The 20,341-nt window shown below is 37.0% G+C and overlaps 1 protein-coding gene across 3 annotated transcripts in view; it reads left to right on the top strand.

The window, feature by feature from the left end:
* LOC135691052 (symplekin) overlaps window positions 1-19,767 on the top strand; it is a 41,871-nt gene extending 22,104 nt beyond the window's left edge. The window contains exons 34-41 of one of the 3 annotated variants that reach the window (XM_089110955.1): window positions 5,789-5,881; window positions 11,805-11,914; window positions 13,401-13,478; window positions 14,510-14,557; window positions 16,960-17,028; window positions 17,439-17,498; window positions 18,783-18,974; window positions 19,475-19,767. In XM_089110955.1, the coding sequence (XP_088967081.1) occupies window positions 5,789-5,881; window positions 11,805-11,914; window positions 13,401-13,478; window positions 14,510-14,557; window positions 16,960-17,028; window positions 17,439-17,498; window positions 18,783-18,974; window positions 19,475-19,495 (671 nt within the window). In that variant the 3' untranslated portion in view covers window positions 19,496-19,767. Of the gene's footprint in view, window positions 1-5,788; window positions 5,882-11,804; window positions 11,915-13,400; window positions 13,479-14,509; window positions 14,558-16,959; window positions 17,029-17,438; window positions 17,499-18,782; window positions 19,164-19,420 lie in introns of those variants that run through there. The other 2 variants (XM_089110954.1, XM_065208798.2) reach the window with 2 other exon arrangements.
* The last annotated feature ends 574 nt before the right edge of the window (window positions 19,768-20,341 follow it).

Below are 20,341 nucleotides of genomic sequence, written 5' to 3'. Positions count from 1 at the left end.
TAAGAATATTGTAAGGATATTGCTTAGCCTCAGTTCCCATATTTGTGTCTTTTAATTTAAGCAGTTGCCGCTATTGCGATATTCATAATAGAGATTCACATGACTGACAAATCTTGTCTTTTCAAAAAGCGTGGTTTCTATTTCAGGGCAAGCGATGTGACCCTAAAACCATATAAGATCCTAAAAAAGAATTAATACTTTGAGAATATAATCAGGCCCAAAGTAAAAATTTCTTAAGAATATTGAAACTGGGCAAAATTGATAGTATTCTTTTACAAAAAAGAGCAGGTATGATGTTGGTCGATTTATGAGCCACTCTTTACTCAAAATTCAGTTGGGCACTTGTTAAAAATTATAGTTTGTCGAACAGAACATTAGCGAACATTGCTTTATGGCTTCTAAATGAGATAGCGTTTTGCTGCGCTTATTATTGAACGGTGGGAGTGAAAAATCACCTTTGACACGCCTAAGAACGTTTTTTGGGCTATAATCTGTTTTAAATAGGTTGTTTCTAACATAGCAAAGTAAATTTGTTGCCTAAAGGGCCCTTCACGCCGACCTGTGGCTGTATATGGATGCGTGGCAGTGAGTTTATCCTGATTGTGAGGCAGAATAAAGCATTTCCATAACGCTGTTTAAGATGAAATGCTGGCTTCATATGCAACCAAATCCAATTTGCATTTTTAAACCGTCGCTAAAAATCGGATGCCAACATTTGAGACTTTAGTTGTAGCAGCTCTTCGGATAAATTTTTTTTAGCTGAATTGAAATTCAATTGTAATTCAATCACATTTCTAAATTCATGGATTCACTTTTAACCTCAAATAGAGTTATTGGTTTCAAATCAGGAAGATGGTAAACACCAAAGTAGCCAGGGACCCTTCGACACCTATTCTTGGTTTCCTTTTCTAATTCCTCGTGTGCAGGTTGGGTTTAAGATGAAATCTTGCGTTTTTGGAGTAAACAGCCGTTTTTATCTTATTGTGGAAAACAACGAGAGGTTAGCAGTAATAAAAATGTAGTAAAATGCAATAAAAGAAACCCCACCGGGTGTCTACGTGTAAAAATTGTTAATCGAGACATCTCAAGAGCACCATCTGATGTAAAAACTGGTTTACTTCCCGTCTATAAATAGGCAACCAATCATAACGAAACTGCTCTTAGTTGTCAGAAATTTCATACAATCTCTTTAGATACAGCTCAATCCAATTCAGATTGGATGGATTTTGAAATTGTGTATGTAAACAACAGGACTTTTTCCAATTAATTATCTTCAACGTTTAATTATCTCCAAAGCTTGAATAAAACACAATAAACAATTTTCCTTCAAGTGAACTGCTTGTCAACTGCTGTTCGCAAAATATTAAATGGTTAAGAATCTGTTACAATATGTAGAGTAATTTCCAAAGGCAGGCATAGCTATATTTACAAATTGGCCAAAACCCAGGCCAAATATACAATATGAAGACAACGTACTACTCTTTGACTTTCATCTCCTCTTTATGGTATACCATGAGGTCGATTTAGCAGCCAGTGGATTGGAGAGAGCCCTTCAGATCAACGAGTCAACGGACACACGAACGCGATCAATCGCTCAATATTTCCACAGTATTGAAATGCTCGTCCGATTGGTCGAAATGAAAACCTTCAACAGTTGAATCTTTGAAGACACGTGATGGCTCCGGTTTTTAGGCCTACTTCAGAATTGTCACGCTTGACCTTTTTGGAAGTAAATTCTCCCTTGGCATTTGCATGGTCCTGGTATCTTTTTGTGCATAGCTATGTTTTGAACTGGGATGCTCAAGTGAACAAGCCTTGGGGTTCCATCTTCCCTAAAAAGTTGTTAGTATGTCTTGATATGAAACAGATATAAAAAACAAGTATCAAGAGACTGGCCCAATAACTTCATTTAAATTTCAGCCATGAATTTCCTTTAATTGTATTTGAAATCTGACAAAACATTTGTTATTCCTATAAGTAAATAATGTCAAGCATAAATATCTGTTCCTAGTTTATAAAGATTATCAAAGTAAGCAAGCGAAATTCCTTAAAATCATATCACCCTTATTCCTTTTTTGGTTTTCTATGAGATTATAACGGGAGTATTTCTGTGGAACTTCTGAAAAATGCAGCTTCGGTTTGAATTCAAGTTAATTAATATGTAAAAGCAAAAATTCACGACAGGCCCTTCTACTTCGGTTCTGTGGATGTAATTTTAGGGACTTCAATGCTCTTTCGACGCGGAATTCACCCGTGTGTTTCCTGCCCTTGACCGCTTTTAGTAGCATTAAGGCAAAGTCGAATTCTTGGTTATTAAATCGAAACACTTGCTTGATTCGAAAATTGACGCGCTAGATCCCCGTTCTAATACACCAAAAGCCTGCTTTGAGGGCAGCTTACGTTCTTCTGCAAAACCGTTTTGTATGAATCTGGCTCCAGAGCGACAAGATGATGGCCCGGTTAAACGCTGCCCATGGTACCTCTTGCTCTGTCTGGTGCCATGTCGTTTAGTAATTTAGGATCATGCTTGATCCCGGCCAATCGTGGTTAGCAAAACCCCTTCTTATCATCCTATGGATACATTTCAAGAAAGCTGACTTCGTGTATCCATCTTGAAATAGTTCTGTAGCACGTATTATATGTGAATCAAATAATGAACATGACGGAAAGGGCGTGTTTTAAATTAAGTAAAGAAAACGAGAGCTCATTGTGGCTGGCCCATTAGCCTTTTAACTCCTAAGGTCGTTGCCGGATAGACTGAGTTTGATAATATAACGACTTGGTTTGAAAACCAACTCCTTACACTGTTCAAGTTTCGCCTTGCCATTCTGTTATCCATGAGATCTATATCAGGTCACCAAGCTTAAAGTCTCACCATATCACAATATAACGAAGTTTGTACCATGACACCAAAGAGACCGCACAGAACTGTAATTTCCCAGCAACGGCTTTCGTGTGAACGAATAGACTTTATGATTACTGTGCGTACTTACACAGCCAAGAGATATAGACATCGTTTTGGGTAATTGGCTGTTCTTTCTATAAATATTTTTGTTTTGAGGAGACGTCTATTCAGAAGGGGAGGGGGGGATCTTCCGTGTTTGAAAGTTGTGTGGTTAGGGTTGTGCTGAGGAGTGAGTCCGCTTGGTAATGGAAAGAGTGGGTTGAGTTAAGTTTAAGGATTGACTGTTTTGTACTGAATGAGAATGACTTGGTACTGTTAAAAGTATTGTGTTTTGCTAGTTTGGTATTGTCAGGGTGTCCGAAGTGGGTATTGGAATGTTGATTTGGTTCTGGGATGTCCTTATCCTTGATTGAAGTACTTTTATGCAATGTATGTCAAGTAATTTTGAACTGGGACAGAGTTGTGAAGGTTTTTTTTTATTCTTTCTCTCAATTGTAATTTTCGCTTTTCTTTAGAATATTATTTGACATCACCAAGAGAATTTTTCCTGGCAAGTGGCAACAATATCTTCCAAAATGTAGAGTTTTTTTAGCACATTGAACATATAGAATTCTGCATTTGTTTAATGTGCTTGTTAGACAATAGAAAATGAGAAATTTTCTTCTAACCGCAATGTCTTCGATTGGAGTATATGTGGAAGTATAGTTCTGTTTCACGTGTCAGAGCCTCTACAGCTGTTCAAAAAACCCTGGCGAAGTTAATGATGGTTTTTTGACTTGTCAGCTCATGCCCTTCTAGAATTGCAGAAAATTTCCTTCCATTATTTGTGACGCATTTCTTTATTATCCTTGTCAGATAAAATGAATTGGGCTCTATCAATCTCATGTTACTGCTTCTGTTTGCAAACTCATCTTATGTTTCAGTTTTGAATTCCTGAACACCAAATAGAAATTAATCCTGTCCACACACTCTCTCTAACAGCTATTCGATTTCCAAGTGTTTTGTCCACTTAGCGAATTCTTTGTATTGAAATGCGTGACCCCCGCAGATTACGGAACCTCTGCCATTTTGTTTTATTTGACCCACCTTACCTTCTGCAAGTCTTTTCCAGTTAACGTAACTCTCCTTGTTCCTGAGCATTCGCCAAATTCAGGTTTAGGATTACCTTCCTTTCCGTAAACTTTTGAGTGGCCCCTTGGATTATCGAGGGCTTGAAACATTGTTCATGCTATCAAGGGCGTCCCTCGCAAGGATTTCTCGAAATCGATACTAAAATTATCTGTAGACTAATGAAACTGTTTGAAACATGAAACTTCTATGAGTCTCCTAACCATCAACAACAGTGCCTTGCCAGTAGACCATTCTTTGCCGTCATATCAACTACTTCCGATATTCGCTGTTCTCTGAACTAGACGCTGGCGTGTTATTTGCCTTTATACTCTCGCTACACGTCATGTATATTGCCTGCTTATAGAACTTGGAACACCCCGCAATTAACGTTGTTTTTATATTTTTCATTTCTTCCAATATCTTATGTCCAACGTTGCTTTTGATAAAACCTTTTTTCAAACGGGAGAGAAGGATTGCTTCGTTTGTCCTTGGAAACTGACGCAAGGGATTGTATTGTCAATTCAATTCAAATCCGTTTAGCCAATTCAAACCATTAGGTAATATTTCAAGGTTACATTTTAAGGTACTAGATAACATTTTTCTGCTACATGTGCTTTGTATTTGAAATGAGAAGAAAAGGCCCCATAGCCAGACTTTGTGGAGCACCAATCATACCGCTGCTAATGTTAAAGATATGCCTCTACTGGCCAAATATAAAGACTATCTATAATATTAGAGAAATTTGATATCAAAACATTGACTCTTCAATCAGCAATTTGTATTAATTTATTTGTATTGATTTATTAATGTAATCTCCGGGAACCTATTTTCAAAGCTGATAGGTTTTGCAATATCAATGTGATTTGACGAAAGATCAAATACATACATTTATGAAGTTTTGTGTTTTAGAAATGAAGGTTCAGAAATAGGCTTGTTAATTGCAATTCCTTGATACAAGATACAATGCCTATAGACGAAGGCAGTAGTTGTCTGCTGTGTAAACAATAATAGCCATGATCAGCTGCAAAGTGACATCACTGTGAAAGATTTCAGTTTTTCACATCTCCCCTCGTCGAGTGCTTGAGAGTCAATACCTTTTAGGGCCTGTTTATATGGAGAAAATCATCCCACCTTCCAGGCTGTGAGCTGAGAGGTGAGATCCCACTCTTCTATAGAATCCGTTGTGTTTTTTGTTTTGCGTTTATATGGAAAACAAACCAGTCCGGTTAAGTGAGATCCCACTGCATGGGAGGTGAGATCTGAGGTAGAATGAATTCTTCCATATAACACTGGAAGGTGGGATGAAGCTGGAAGGTGGGATGAAGCTGGAAAGTTGGATAAAAGTTTCATATAAACGCGATCAAATTCCTACCTGGCAGTTCACAGGCTGGAAGGTGAGCTGATAATCTCCATATACTGCTAGAAGGTGGGGGTAGAATCTGCATGTAAACATTCGATGACTTCGTCCCACCTGCCAGGTTATGGGTTGAGAGGTGGGATAGAGTTGCTCATATAAACAGGCCCTTAGTGAAGACCTCCTATTGAAATATTAAATTCAAAGTATGAACTTATGTGAATTCTTTGAAATATCTTCATCTCATTTAACAGTATTTTGTAGATAATTGGACTTTACATAACTGTAAACAGTTTTTGCGCATGCAAACAAACGCTACTGACGCGTAAATATATCTTGGAGGATAACTTCGTATGCTGTAAACGGCAATTCAAAAAGGAGTCGTTCTTCAATAAAATTGATGTCTCGTTATATTTTAGCCGAGTCAGCGACCGTGTCAAGCCCGCTAACACCCTCAGAACTGTTGGTAGCACTACACGGAATTGAATGTGACATAAAAGCAGTCATGAAAGGTAAGGTCACCTTGAATTTCACAATTATTTCAACAATAAACTATAATTTCTGAAAATGCTTTACGAGCATCTTTTACAGTTGGCAGTTGGCTGTAAGAATTAATTCGATTATCATGATTAGGTTGAGCTAGCAACTGTTGGAGACATGCAACATTGACTGACCAAACTTTGACTTAGAGTTAGGGGAGTCGCTAGCTGTCTATCACTTAAAGCCAGGCATGGGAATCACGAGATGTGGTCACATATGTACCAGGACGCTCCTTTTAAGCCAAGCCTTTCTGTGTCCTAAACCCTATCCTCGGATACTGGATTGTAACACAGACAAAAATAAACCATATTGCTAAGGTTTTTTTGTTATTTTTCGAGAAGGAAAAATATATCGATCAGCTCCGGCAGTTTCTTATATGAAGGGTTTCATACTGTTAACCGGTTTGTCATGTAGTGCTCGATACCGTATAGGCGGAGCTGTACACTCTATTTGGTGTATAAAACAGGATTGTTCTAAGTTGCTACTCCCAATCAGGCTTAGTATGTAGGGCTTTTTATGACAGAATCAGGCCATGCTCCTGTGAAAAAGGAACTGTTTCAAATCATTGTAACGAAGAAATGTCACTAGACCGGAGGAAGTAATTTTGCCAGACTAGTTCTCTGAACTGAGGCGGCTCTAGCCTGTCTGGACTGATCGCTCTTTATTCAGGATGGCGTACAAGTAAACTGCTTGGCCTGCAAGGTCGTGCTCTGGCTGCTGTGGTTATTGCATGTGACACGCTAGCTTGTTAAGAATAGAAGATGAAGCTTACTCGTTTTGGCTTGCTCTAATCCTTGCTGATTCATGTGGATGCCCTTTTTCTTGATTTATTTGTCTTCGTGCTCCCTGTCTATACCGTTATTAAGCCCATCTCTGGTTTCCCTTTGCGATTAGTAATGTATCAGTTTCTAAGCTTGCGAATGCAAATTTTTGGCTTAGGTTTATTCATATGCTTTACTACCTGCTTCACTGATAGAGAGTGGAAAGAGTGATTTGGTTTTTTGGTGAAGTTGAAAGCCATTCCGAACTGTCAATAAAGTATGTTATGGGTTCAATGCTTCCCTATCTGATTTCAACCTTCTGGTTGCTCGTGACTGCAGTTAAGGAAGTGGTGAACAATTAAATAATATACTTGATAAACATCACAATAATATGCTTGGGTTAGATAGAAGTTCCCTTTGATTTGAGGCCAATTGTTTAGTATTCCCCTGTCTTATCTTAATGTCATTTCTTTCGATATCTTAAGCAAGAAACCCTTCTGCCTGAGCTGCGATGAAAGGCTGTGATATCACCTAAGGTTAACTTAGATTCGTCAGCAACGTTTGTGAAGTATGAAATAACAATCGCAGATCCATCTTTCTTCCTCGCAAACGTCACTTAATTCGCCTAGGGATGATAGCATCGCCAGTTGTAAGAAGATCCAACTTATTGTGTCACCTTTAATCTTGGGAATCGTTTCAGCATTCCGGAGAGTTATGCCAGCTTAACTAGCTTTGACCTACGAGAACCCATGCCCGAATATGCATGGAATAGTAAGGCTTTATTGATTTGGTTAAAGTAATAATGGAAGGTTTATTAAGTCATATATAATTAACGGTGAACCGTGTTTTTTGACACATGCAACTGTTCATTGTACATGATACCATAAATCATATTTGAATGAATTGCTTATATACTTATAAATGCGAACGTCGTAAATACTAAATCAATGCCATATTAATACAAAAGAACAAGCTATCTGCATCTTGATCTGTTTGAAAAGTATTCCTTTTATTGCCTTTGTTTTGTAAATGTAAGACCCCCATTAGCCTGTTAAGAGAAGGAAGCGGAGGGGTTAAAAAAGAGTTAACCATAGGTTATATTCTCCAATGGCCAACACACTACTAGAGTAATACGAAACTCTATTAGTATGAAGGTTAAGTGAGCCTTATTCTCTGCTCATACTGCACCTCCTAATAATGGACGGACACCTTCCAGCAACGGACACCTCCCAGCAACGGACATCTTTCAATAACGGACACCTGCCAAGTAACTCGACAATGTACAATAAGAAGAGTTTTCGTCTCATTTAAAAAAGAAGACTACGAGACCCATTTGAGGATTGGTTGTGACCATTTTAACGAGATTCAGTTGACCATTTGGCACTCTGCATTCCGTAAATTTGTGCCATGGCTCTTCTTTCAACTTAAACCGCGGCGAATCCGTCCGTGTAAAAGTGTTAATAAGAAGCCGTGTAAAAGTGGTAATAACATACACGAGATAGCGTTGGGAAGTGAAAATTCATTCATTCATCTTTCCATTTTGTCCAATGGAGTAAATGTCTCCCCAACTATTGGAAGATCGTATACGACTATATGAAGTTTCCTCTCGACTTTCGACTTCTTCTTGGACGATCATATTTCACTCTACATTAGTCAAGTTATCCATCGGATATGTTGTGAAACGATTATGTTTCGTATTTTTTGAAAATATCAAGTTATTAGAACGTTGCTTGTTTTTATGAAAAACATTTTCGTTCGTAGATCACTGCTAGTATGCAGTGGCACTTTTAACTTTGCTTTGGTTTGTATGGACAAAGAATGTGCTGGTTTTTCACCTAAGTCTGTGACGTAGTTATTGATTGATTTGCTTTTGAGGATTATTCAAAGATTACTGGAATGTTCTCCTTCTCTTTTTGTTTCTGGATAATGTGTGAAGAAGCAATTTTGTCTATCCGATAGGTGTCAATTTTACAGGCTCGCGGTTTGGAGAGGTTAGGGGTCTGAGGTGCCTTTGATTTGTATCCGTTAGAGCTATTAGCCGCAGAAACTTCTGTCACGATGGGCCTATGTTATTTGCTAATGAACCTCTATCCTGAAAACTTTCCCAGAGAACCGCAAAGAGGATTAGCGCAACACCCAGAGCCTGCCCTTTGACTATGGGGCCTTTGCCTGCACTCAAACGCGTGTGATAAACCATTGCTTCTGTTTTGGGAATCTGCGTTCAAAGCCCGAAAGTTGCGTTTTCAAAATAATTTAGATAAGGAAATGGAGCCCCGTACTTTATTATAAACCAATGCAACTAGTTTCATTTTGAACCATTCTTTTCAATTTTTCTCTACCATTTTTTCAAAACCAAAACAATCCAAAAAACGTGCGTGTAGCCAAAGGGGAATATTCAGTTTGAACGAACTCCCTCCCCTCCCTCTGTGATGCTAACAAGGAGTTTTTCATTCAATCATACAATGTAGTATAAAAGAAACTTTCCACGAGCACAAGTGCTTTTTCTGCTGAGGAAGCAAACTTCATAAAGGAATTCGTGACTAAGGGACTTTCAAGGTTCATAAGGAAGAAGCAAGAAAAATGCTTTTGACTCAGAATAGGAAATGATTCAATTGTGGGAGAGATCTACCCACTACAGCTGTAACCCCGCTACAGTATTAAGAAATCTCGTGTCTTTTAAAGGAAGCAGTGCTTTATTTTCTTGTCTGTTCAGGCGACATCACTCTCAACATTTGTAAGGCCAATATATCGATCTGGTGTTGGCCCTTCACTTTAGGCACTCAACGTTGCAGTAGGAAAAATATGTGCTTATTCTTTCTTCGTTTTCATTGAGCTGTCGTCCTCTGTCAAGATATCTTCAACCAAATATCATGGAGCATGGATGGTTTAGTGGGGGTTAAATTATGTGACATTGTTTATCCAAGTTAAAAGTTTCCGAATACACAGTCGTTTTTCTCGATGGAGCTTGCATACAAATTTATGCTTAGAATAAGATGAAATGCAATATCAAAAAACAGCTGAAATTCCCAAAGAAGGAGAAGGAAGCATTTCCCCCTTCTCTATTTCTTGGATCCCTTTTTAGCTTCTACTGACCCGGAATTTAGTTCTGACATCGGCATATATTCTTTCATATTACACATCATCTTTAGTTTGGGTATAACGATGTAATCCAACAATTTTGGCTTTTTGTTTGTAAAATCAGATTTTGTGATCGGTATGACTGCAGTTGGCTTAGTAGCTTATCTATAAGGATCTAAATGTTGAAACTTTACAGCGATCTTGCTCAGTAAACCACTGCTTTCCCAAAAGTATTTTAGGTGCACAATACAGGATTGTAGCTGCATTCTGGGCAGGTTTCTGTGTGATTAGCCTCTTATTACTGTAGACTTCGCTTATCTTCACTGTGAATGTAAGCGGGATGGATTCGCGTATTTTGTATACAGTGTTATTTGCCTGTAACCAGCAGGGCGACTTTAACGGAGTGACTATAAACGAAGTCTACTGTATTCATTCATTGCACAGAGGGAGAAAGTGACAAAATCCGAGGGCTAGTTTATCACCCTATCATATTTACCGTGGATAAAAATCTTTTCAATCAGAAGTGTGCGAAATCAAATACGAGTAATAATGAAAGCGTTTTGAAGAGCTTTTCAGTCTATTCCAAATTTAGCTTCAACCGCAAGATCGAATTGCTTGCACAGTGACAGACATGTTTCATCTAGTTTAAAATCCTTTGAAATCCCCATCAAAAAGATAGTTGAATCTCACTAAACCCTGTTGGAACCTTTATTAGATGAGGTTGAAACAAGAAGCCTCGACTTGATCAGACCTGCATGACTGAACTCGTCCTTTGTCAACAGTTGGGCCCATTTTCTCAAAACTGCCAATCGCTGCAAACAATTTTCAACCACTTTGATTGAATGAATTCAAAGTTCTGTTTATCATGGTAACTGACAATAACTGACAACAACTAGTAACTTTTTATCCATACATTTCTTACCCCTGATTTTTTGCTGAAAAGTGTAGGAACCATTCATCCCCTCACCTCCTGTCCTGCCCTCTGGCTTCCCCCTTTGGTAGATGGGTGCATGAAGAAAAGTGCAAGTTTATACTGCAATCTATAAAGAAATATGAATTATATAACCCCTCATCAATTCATTATCGACTATCATTATTTTTTTACGCAATAGATCTTATTTCAAAATTTTGAACTTTTTCAGTTGTAGCCTTTATAATGACCTGATTTTGTTTGCGCTAATGCTTATTTCCATATACTTTTCAATAGTTTTCTATTTAACAATAATAAAAAATTACTGATTTGGCCATCCAGTTTTTAGCCACCCCTACCCTTCCTAATCTTTCCCCATTCTTCAAGAATTAAATTTTCTTATTCTGATGTATCCTATCCTATTCTCCTATTCTGATGCTATTTCACATTACCGTATATAAATTGGTAATATTGCTCGAGGTTAATATGACAAATAATCATTGTTCTGTGACAAAATATTTGGCAACCTTAATTCCAATGTACCAAAAGCTCAAAGCCTGTTTTATTGTTTCCATATCTCAATACAGTGTATTTCCTCTACGAATTTCCTAGTCTCAAATAACTGCCAAACAACTGCTTCCCCGCTCCACGGTAGAATTGAAGCAAAGTCTCAACAATGATGTTTTTAGTTATTATTAACTAAATTATCTAAATATAAATATTATTTAATTATAAAACTTTATGGTAAGCATCTGATCATTTAAAAAATCTTCCCAATATCTGATATACAATTTTTTCAATTTTATTTTAAGCACCTCCTGCTATATATTGTTATAAATTTTGTGAATTATTGTTATAAATTTTGTTATCAGTCTTCCTTTAATTAACGCTTCATCTGATTCCTCAAATACTTTGAATTATGTTTTGTTTTGTGTTTTATTAGAGGTAGTATGATGTGTACTTTATTATTGATCGTTGAACACCAGTGGTGTGGTAATATACGTTTGAGGTTATGGTTACTTTTATGTTGTTGTTGTTGCTGTTGTTGCTGTTGTTGTAATTGATGCCGTTGTTGCTGTTGTTCTTATTGTTATGTTTCTATCATTTTTGTAATTCTTTGGCGTTAAACACTTTTTTGATTTTTAGCAATAAATTTATGTTTCGCTGAGAAGAAGATTTACACGCAAGAGGTGCTCGCAGTCGTGTTGCAACAGCTGATGGAACAATCACCGCTGCCAACTTTGTTCATGAGAACAGTAAGCGTTTTATTAATAATTTTAGATCAGCTAAGGAAACGCTGTTTTGAAGACAGTAAAATTTTTCCTAAAATAGTTTCCTTAAATTCATGCCAGCAAAAACAGCCTTTCCAGCCACGCCGAGGGAAGGTTTAAGGATATTTTTACTGCGCATGTGCAAAAATTTATTTCGTATCTTCAAACCTCCTGCATTGAGATTTTAAGGACTGGTTAGCATAAATCAATTTTGCTTAGTTTGCTTTTTTGGCGTAAAACTTTTAAAACAGTGTATGCGTCACCAGGATGAAAAAGATTTAATTAAAGTTGCAGGGCAAATCTCTCTTTTAGCTTGTTCTACTTGTCGAACAAGTGGTCAAATAATTGCAAATCGCCTACTGGTAGGATCAAAAAAACTTTCGAAGGGAAGATATGAACAACTTTAGGGACCTTTGTTCCCCTCTCAAGCCCACAACTATAAAGTAACACGGTGTTAATAGTCTCCGACGCCTACGGAGCAAATGACACAAAAATTTGATGGTTTCGGATCCTCGTTTCCATGCTGTCGAAGCATTATTAATCATGCGGGTATTAAAGATAACCGCCATTTTTCAGTCAATTCGGATATTATTTAATACCCGTTATATCCTGCCTTTGAGTCAACATTTATCATTGATATGAATATGGTGGATATTTTTTCAAAGCAAAGAATGTCCTGTGATAAAAGAACTTTGCAAGTTAGATTCCTTAATAGCACTATTTACTATGATGTGGGTCACATTAAACATGTCTATTCTTAAGAGGTATATACAAGATCTAACCCTGATGCTCTAAGTCGCTTTATATATAACATTTGTTTAAATTCCCTCCCTATAACGTCATTTCATGATCCAATCGGCGCCTAGCCTGTATTGCATGCATCAACAATACTTTGTTAAAGTGTTGGACAGACTTTTCCGAATGCCCCGTTTCATGCACTTTTTCAGAGGGGCCAAAAATGTTCCAGAATTTTCACTTTTGTCTTTTCTTGTGTCGTTCCTGTTGTTAGAAAATAAACAGATGGCACAAGTTTTAGGCGTATCTGCATACGCCTATCTGCATAGTTAGCCAAGTGCATAGTTTGAACCAAGAAAAAATTTTATCAAATAAATTTTGTTTGTCAGTGGTTTTAGAAAGCAGCAAATTGATTTCATTTTGCAATTTTTAAAATGGTAGTCTAAAAATTAGGGTTTTGCCTTCTTAACACGTTTCTCGCACTGATATCATAGGTTTTTTGTTGTTTTGCTGTCTTTTAATATTCAAAACAAAATTTATTTTGAATCTATCTCTCATACTTTGTTCTTGATAGCTTTGTTATTGATGTCGAAAGAAGATATCTTTAGCCTCTTAAGTTGTCAGCAATCACAATCACCTTCTTATTCTTTGATGCTTGCCTTTCGATTTTGTAATAAATCTTCAATTTTATCACCCAGTGATTGTTAGTGTATTGTTCCCTTATCTCTTCTTCCAGGTCATTTTATCTCTAAATCTATGCTCCAGATTGGTTGGCTTTGTTATGAATATCCTAGCAAAATTGATCAACAAACAGGTATTTATGCCTTCACTGTTTCAGAATGACTAAACACTGATAATCAGAATTGGATGCACCAAAGCCAGGCACTTGGGATGGTGTATTAAATATTGCACATCCTTACCATAAAATTAATTTTGAATTTTTAAGTTATCATGAAAGAAATTAATTTAGTTAGTTAAAAATCATTTTTGTCTCGTTTTGTCTTCATTTATTGATGGAGAGTTTAACGGCTTGTTTTGGCCCACAATTTCTTCAGTCGGCTCTAACTTTCCTGTCCTGACCAAAGTGCCATGCAGTTATTTCTAGCTTCATATCTTGCGAAAATTGCATGTCTTGTGCAGGTTGTGTATAGTTGTATCAAACCAACCAATAGCAGTACAGAGCGTTGAAATTAAAATACGAAAGCCAACAAAAAGCCTGATTCTTGATTATTTATTGTGTGAAGAATCTTAATTTATTTCTGAGTTGTGCTGATTGCGACAAACTGGTTTATAACACTCTTACATGATTAACAAACTCGAAAAGACTAAAAAGGCTCAAACTAATTATTTGCATTTGTTAGCTGTTTGAACAAAGAAAGACCTTTAATACAAGATATCGTATTTCCATCGCTATGCCGTGAGTTCGTTCAATGTTGACTAAATAACTGTACTGAAATCAACTTTCGGTCGTTAAATCCTTTGCCATGAGCCATATCAATTGCCTTCATAATCAGCTGGGTGAAATACGATAGTTTTCAAGCCACAAGATGACTCCTTGTGTCAAGATTCTTCTAAGCACGCTTTATCAATTGTTTACTTACTTCCAATACCTATTTGTTTTTCTAGTCTGTTTACTACAAAGTTCTTTATTAGTGTATGTGATGTGAATACCAAATTCATTTCTTGATAACTCTGCGCCAGATTGCTTTTTTTCTAAACAAACAATACCACTACCCCTTCCATTCTATGATATGTTGAAATATTATTTCTGTCTCTACTTTTAAAATGGTTAATTCATTTATTGCATCTTTTATTATGATAATTGATCGATCACTGTATTTTCAGGTGTGGAAGCAGCCAAAAGTTTGGGAGGGATTTGTCAAATGTTGCCAGGTAATGTAACTATACTAGAATGGCAACCAGTATGTCCATCTTTGGGATGCTTCTCGTGAGGAATTTCCTTAGTGCTTGACCTCAGTCAGCGTTGATCACATATTCATCATTGTAGATAATATTTGGAACCACGTCCTAGGTCCAAAAACGCTTCCAGAGCTCTTTTACTGTCTTTTTTAGCTGAAACTGGCCTTAAAAGAAGTAGAGTATGATTAAAATGGCACCAGTTTTGTTTGTTTTGATACAGATGTTAGCTTATAACAATGTTAACGAAATCTATGTTTTTTTATTGTAAACACAATACTAGTCTTCATAGTTGAAATTTAATTCTTAGATAAATGTCCATGTCTTGGTACAGTTCGCCTACTGAATACGTCCTAGCTTCCATATGTTCAGGGTTCGTCTGTTGTCATTGAAGCTACTCAACTGTTTTGTCATAGGCACACTCAGGCAATAATGCTATTGTGTCCATAGGTCAAAACCCTGGTAGCAATAAACAGTTCATTTGTAGCAATAATTAGAATGTGATGGTAACGAGTAATAAAAGCAGTGTTGTTGGCCTACGTGCCTGTGGAAGGGAAATTATGTAAGGAAAACTTCACGGATTTGTGGCACCGGAGAAGGATTCGAGTTGAAGATTATCTGAAGCCGTTTCTCTAATTTTATGATCTGTGTGTTTCCAGTGCCGTAATAAGGAGAGAACCATTAGCTTTTAACAGTGAAGTATTTCTGATATCGGATTGCTGGCTTCAATTCTAATTCACTTCAATCTTACTCGTATTTCAGTTGTCTTCTTGAGTCGTTTTGTATCTTTTAGCACACAGCTGCCTAATTTTCATTATATATCACGTTCTTCCAAGATTTGCAGCTCTTTCTCAATGCTAAATATTGACACAAGGTTGTGTACACAGCAAATGGACTTTGGTTGATTCTTGCTAGATAGGTTTGTTAGCTCAGCGAAATTCATGTTATCCCACAAGCAGGTCTCAAATTTCGTTCTACAGGATCACATTTCATTTCGACCGTTGTTTGGTTGGACGAGATGTAGCAGATTGTACGCCTAGGGTCAAAATTGTGTCGCTTTTTCCTTTTGGCTCGTTTTGTTTTAGTTTGATTTTTAGTCGAATAAGATACTGGCTATGCGGAACAAGGAAAAGTATTAAGTTCAGTAGGAAACCTTTTGGTCTCTTTTGTCTCGTGATTGATGCCACACTTCCTTTTGGTTGATACTTTCTTTCTAATTATGATGATTGTGGGGGCAAGGGTATATTGGTTGGCGTCATAGACTGATGGCTGCTTGAGTCGCCGTTGTGCTTTTGTGCTGTACTTTTGAATAACCATCATCTTAGGAATCATGAAATAAAAAGCAGTTCTGTCAATGTCAGACGTCCAGATACTGTTATTTGTTTTAAATTGCAACTGCCCTAATTAAACGACATTCCAGGTTATAGCTGACAACAGATCGGATTTGAGAAATATTCTTCTCAAAAATGCAATATTTTTCTATACAAACCTAACATAGCTTTTACTTGAAGCAAAATCTCTATTAGCTGAACATCCCGAAAGGTAAAATATCCCTACGTACTTAAGATTTACAACTGCTTTCTTAAGAGGACTATTCATTTTACGTTTATCCTATAATGCTCCCGTTTTTATCAACTTCGCAATCATCATGGAATATTATTTTATCGTCGTGGACTAGGCTTCATAGAATATACCCAGATTAACTGAAGTTGTCATGAAAATAATTATCAAAAGATCTGTTAAATACCGTCATTTATCTTATTGAATTAACAAACGAATTACAACTCTGGTTTCCCAACTTATCAATGTCGGCCGTTCCTAACTCACATTGTTTTTCAATTAACTTCTGTTTTCGAATTGATGATAAAATCTGTGGGATCTTTACAGAAACCACACAGACCTCTTTAGCACTGCAACAGATAAATTTTGGAAGACCTTTTGATTACGGAGTGGTCCCATCGTTACATTGGGAGCAACTGGGCACACGAAACTTCAAACGTCTTGACCCGATTTCGTATCCGTGTTAGTGAGTACTTGAAATGAGGCTAAGGGGATCATCTTCCGCCGCTTGGCGAAACAGAGGCCATAGCCCTAAATATGCAGGGTGATTAAGTTCAGCTACCATATTTACCTGAATCGTATATTTTCCCAACTAGCAACAGGGTTCTATTATAAAAGGAAGCGGCTTGGGGATTGGTGAATCTTAGTTGGCCGTAGTTGTAGCATCTATATTAAGTCATTGCTATATTTCAGGTTTATCAAACTTTAATTAAGTTTACTTTTATCATTTCAGGACGTATCGTCTTTTACCATATTTCGGCGTAGACACTAATTCAATATCAAATTTCTTATGTAATTTTTTTATTTTTGCGATCTAGATGACAAAACCACAGTCATTTCCAATACTTCTTCAATTACCACCGAGACAACTAGAAAGTGTATTTGAGGTATGCAGTGTGGTCTTTCATACAATTCTTATTGCGGTGACGAACAAGGGAAATTTTCTGCCGTATTAGCTATAGCTCATCCCCCTGCCTATGTCCCCCTGCCTACGTCCCCCTGCCCAAGTTTTTCTGCCCCTGCCCAAGTCTCCCTGCCCCTACCAACGTCCTCCTACCAACTTCCCGCTACCAACATCCTTTGCCAACGTCCCCAGCCCCTTCTGCCAAATTCTTCAGATTTTATGTTCTACGACACCTTTAGTTTGATCTGTTGTTTTTCTTAGGCACATGCAACGACAAGGTTATTAAGTTCTAACTTTATCTGATCTTAAATGTCATTAACTCTATCTTTGTATTTGTAGTGGTTCTGAGTAAAATTTAAAAAACCAAGTTACATAATCTTTGTTATTTTTCAGATAAGTTCCGAACTAAGAGACCAGCTCGTGGCCCATGTCAAGAGCTTCACTCCTCACCAAGTAAGCAAAAGAGCTTATTCTATTGCAACTACATTTTTACTATTTCATATTAGACTATCTCGATCGTTTTTCGCCAGTCTTCCAATAAAGGGGTGCGGAAGAATATGGCTGTAACGAAAACCACAAAATGGAATAATGCTTTTTTATTTAATCTTAGCATCTCGAAGTTGTTTTTTACTGTTATGTTCTTAAGCACTATTCTTAAAACGAAAATAACAGGGTCACCTTACAATGGACTTCTTTATACTCCTCCAGACCTCTCCAGCATGCCATTAAAAAGACATTTCTTTTTGTAAAATAATTTTTCATTTTTTTGAATTAATTCTTCAATCCTTGCTATTTCTGACCTCGGTAACCCACAAATCTTACCAATGGAGCGTTATTTCTTAATAAATTTGGCCAATTTTCGCTCCATTTGTCAAACGCCTTTTCAATGGTTTTATAAAAAATGCTTGATCCAAGCCGACTTCCAAAGTTCTTTATACTTTACCCCCGGAAAGAATTTTGGTTTAACGTTGCCTCATCGCCTTTCATATTTGAAAATAGAACGAATTTCCTCACATTCGTCATATTTCCACATGAAAACTGTCTCTGTGTCATATCAAATGTGACTGTAAAAATCTGTTCTGACTTACCGCGTCTAGTAATGTTTCAAATGCTTTCTTCTCAAATTTTTCTTACTAAGCTACCGCACCTCTTTTTCGATCATTTCAAAATTGTTAATTATCAGTGAAACTAGATCTTTTGGGTTAATTCATGCCCCATTTTTGGCTTACATGAAGGCTTTTTATTTGCATTGTTGCTTATTGGAAACATGATCAATAGTGTGTTTGCTGCAGCGTTGTCGAAGCTGTGCTTAATTATAAAAAAATACATTCCTAAAAATGCATCGCTTCCTCGATTAACAAGCATTCTGTCAGCGCTGTTATACGCTGAAATGTTTTTGCAATTAGGCCCTACTTATGTTTTTATCTCTAGTTTTTATATCGAACTGCTTACGAAAGCAGGCGATGAGAAGTGAATCATAGAATCTTTTCGTCCTATCTAATTCGAACTACAGCATGTCTAAAAGATCAAAATATGCATTGATGACACTGTTGGATAATGTTGTTTTTCAATAGCTATTTTTTATGCTGCATTGTGCTTCGTAGCACCATTGCTGTATGTACGTAATTTTCATTTTTGCATCTAATTTTTGTTGGTTTGCAAAACGAGACCGCTGAATGCATTAACCTAGGTAATTGCTATGTTCACTTTCATTCCACCATGTATCATCTTCTTTAGCGTGCACATGTTCCAAAATCCGTACAAAGCATCATAGAACGTGAGTCAAACCGAGCAAAAAAAGAAGACGATGAAGCTGAAAAGGAGGCATCAGGAAGTCCGAACCCCGAAAAGAAACGAGAACGAGGTCACTCGGAATCGTTATCCGACGATTCAGACTCCGAGGTAGAGAAGACTAGCAAAAGAATAAAGGTAAAACTAGATACCAGCAAATGATAATTGTGATCTGTTATATACGGCTGAAGTCTATGATAACTTCTAGGCTGAGGCCTTTGCAAAAGTAACAATTATTTACCAACAATGCCCGCTTAATTTTCACATTGTACATAATACAGCTCTGTCATTAGAGAGACATTTTTATGAAGTGGATTTATCATTTAAGCCTTGGATCGATCTGTTTGATATCAAACTTGTTTAAATCTATCAAATCATTTACTTTTGCTGATGGCAAACTGTCAGTTTATAAGTCAGTTAGAACAAGCATGTTGGCCACCATGTCAGACCTTTGAAAAAGATCTAAAAGATCTACAATTGACTCTTCAAGGCTCTTGTGTTTCCAACCAGTTTGCGCTTGCCACTTCTTGTCTTGAAATGTGAAATGTGAACTCGACGTTTTTTTCTTTTATTTCTGAGTTCAGCCGTCCTTCGATAAGAAACCTTGATGCCGACTTGCTTTTCGTTGCTATTCACAGAAATACTATGCGGTTATCTAGGACCAGCCGTGGTTATTTAGGAGTTTCATCCAGTCATACTTCAATTTTCCACAATACGTACAATGGTTTACGATGATTCCAGTGGTAGGAGATAGTTACATTGGTTTACGATGGTTTACAGTGGTTTCATCTGTAGGCGATATTTACATTGGTTTACAATGGTTTCAAAAATAGGCGATAGTTACATAGGTTTACAATTGTTTTAGTGGTATGCTATAGTTGCATAGTTTTACAATGGTAACAAAAATGGTTTTGGTAACAGGTTCAAGTACAAAGAATATTTGAAACTGTTTTCTCTGGTAGCAATCTTTCTTGAATTTCTCAACTTTTGCCAAGTGTTAAAGTGTTTTCATCTTCAAACACTTTGACAGTTACCGCATCCAAAATTTCTAATTGCACCTTCTTTTCCTAAAGATTTGAGGTAGAATTATTTTTCATGAGCAGCTTTTATTGGTCCTCCCAAGATTTTATAGGCTACAGCACCCATTTGCTTCGCCTGATTCCTTCACTGTAACGCGTCTATATGCAATTGAACTGCTCTTGTACATGACTTTGGCTTTTGCAGTGCACACACTGTTATAACTCTACGTTTCTGCTTATTATTTTCAAGGAAGCCTTTTCTAAAGCAGCGACAGCGTAAACGAGATTGTCGAGGAAGTCCTTTGTTGTCAAAACGATTCAGGCCTTTTCGTGTGCCACTAAATACAACGTAAAACACTTGAGTATGTTAACAAAACATAGCACAATGGAGTCTGACAGACTTTCCTTCATACAAGCACAAACACCGGACATAATTGTTTAATCTCTGTTAAACTCATTTTGCAGAATATATACTGTATCAAATTT

This window comes from Rhopilema esculentum, chromosome 10 (assembly GCF_057945365.1).
Source record: "Rhopilema esculentum isolate cy_ngs chromosome 10, ASM5794536v1, whole genome shotgun sequence".
Taxonomy (NCBI): domain Eukaryota; kingdom Metazoa; phylum Cnidaria; class Scyphozoa; order Rhizostomeae; family Rhizostomatidae; genus Rhopilema; species Rhopilema esculentum.
This window is presented reverse-complemented; position numbering and strand designations above follow the sequence as displayed.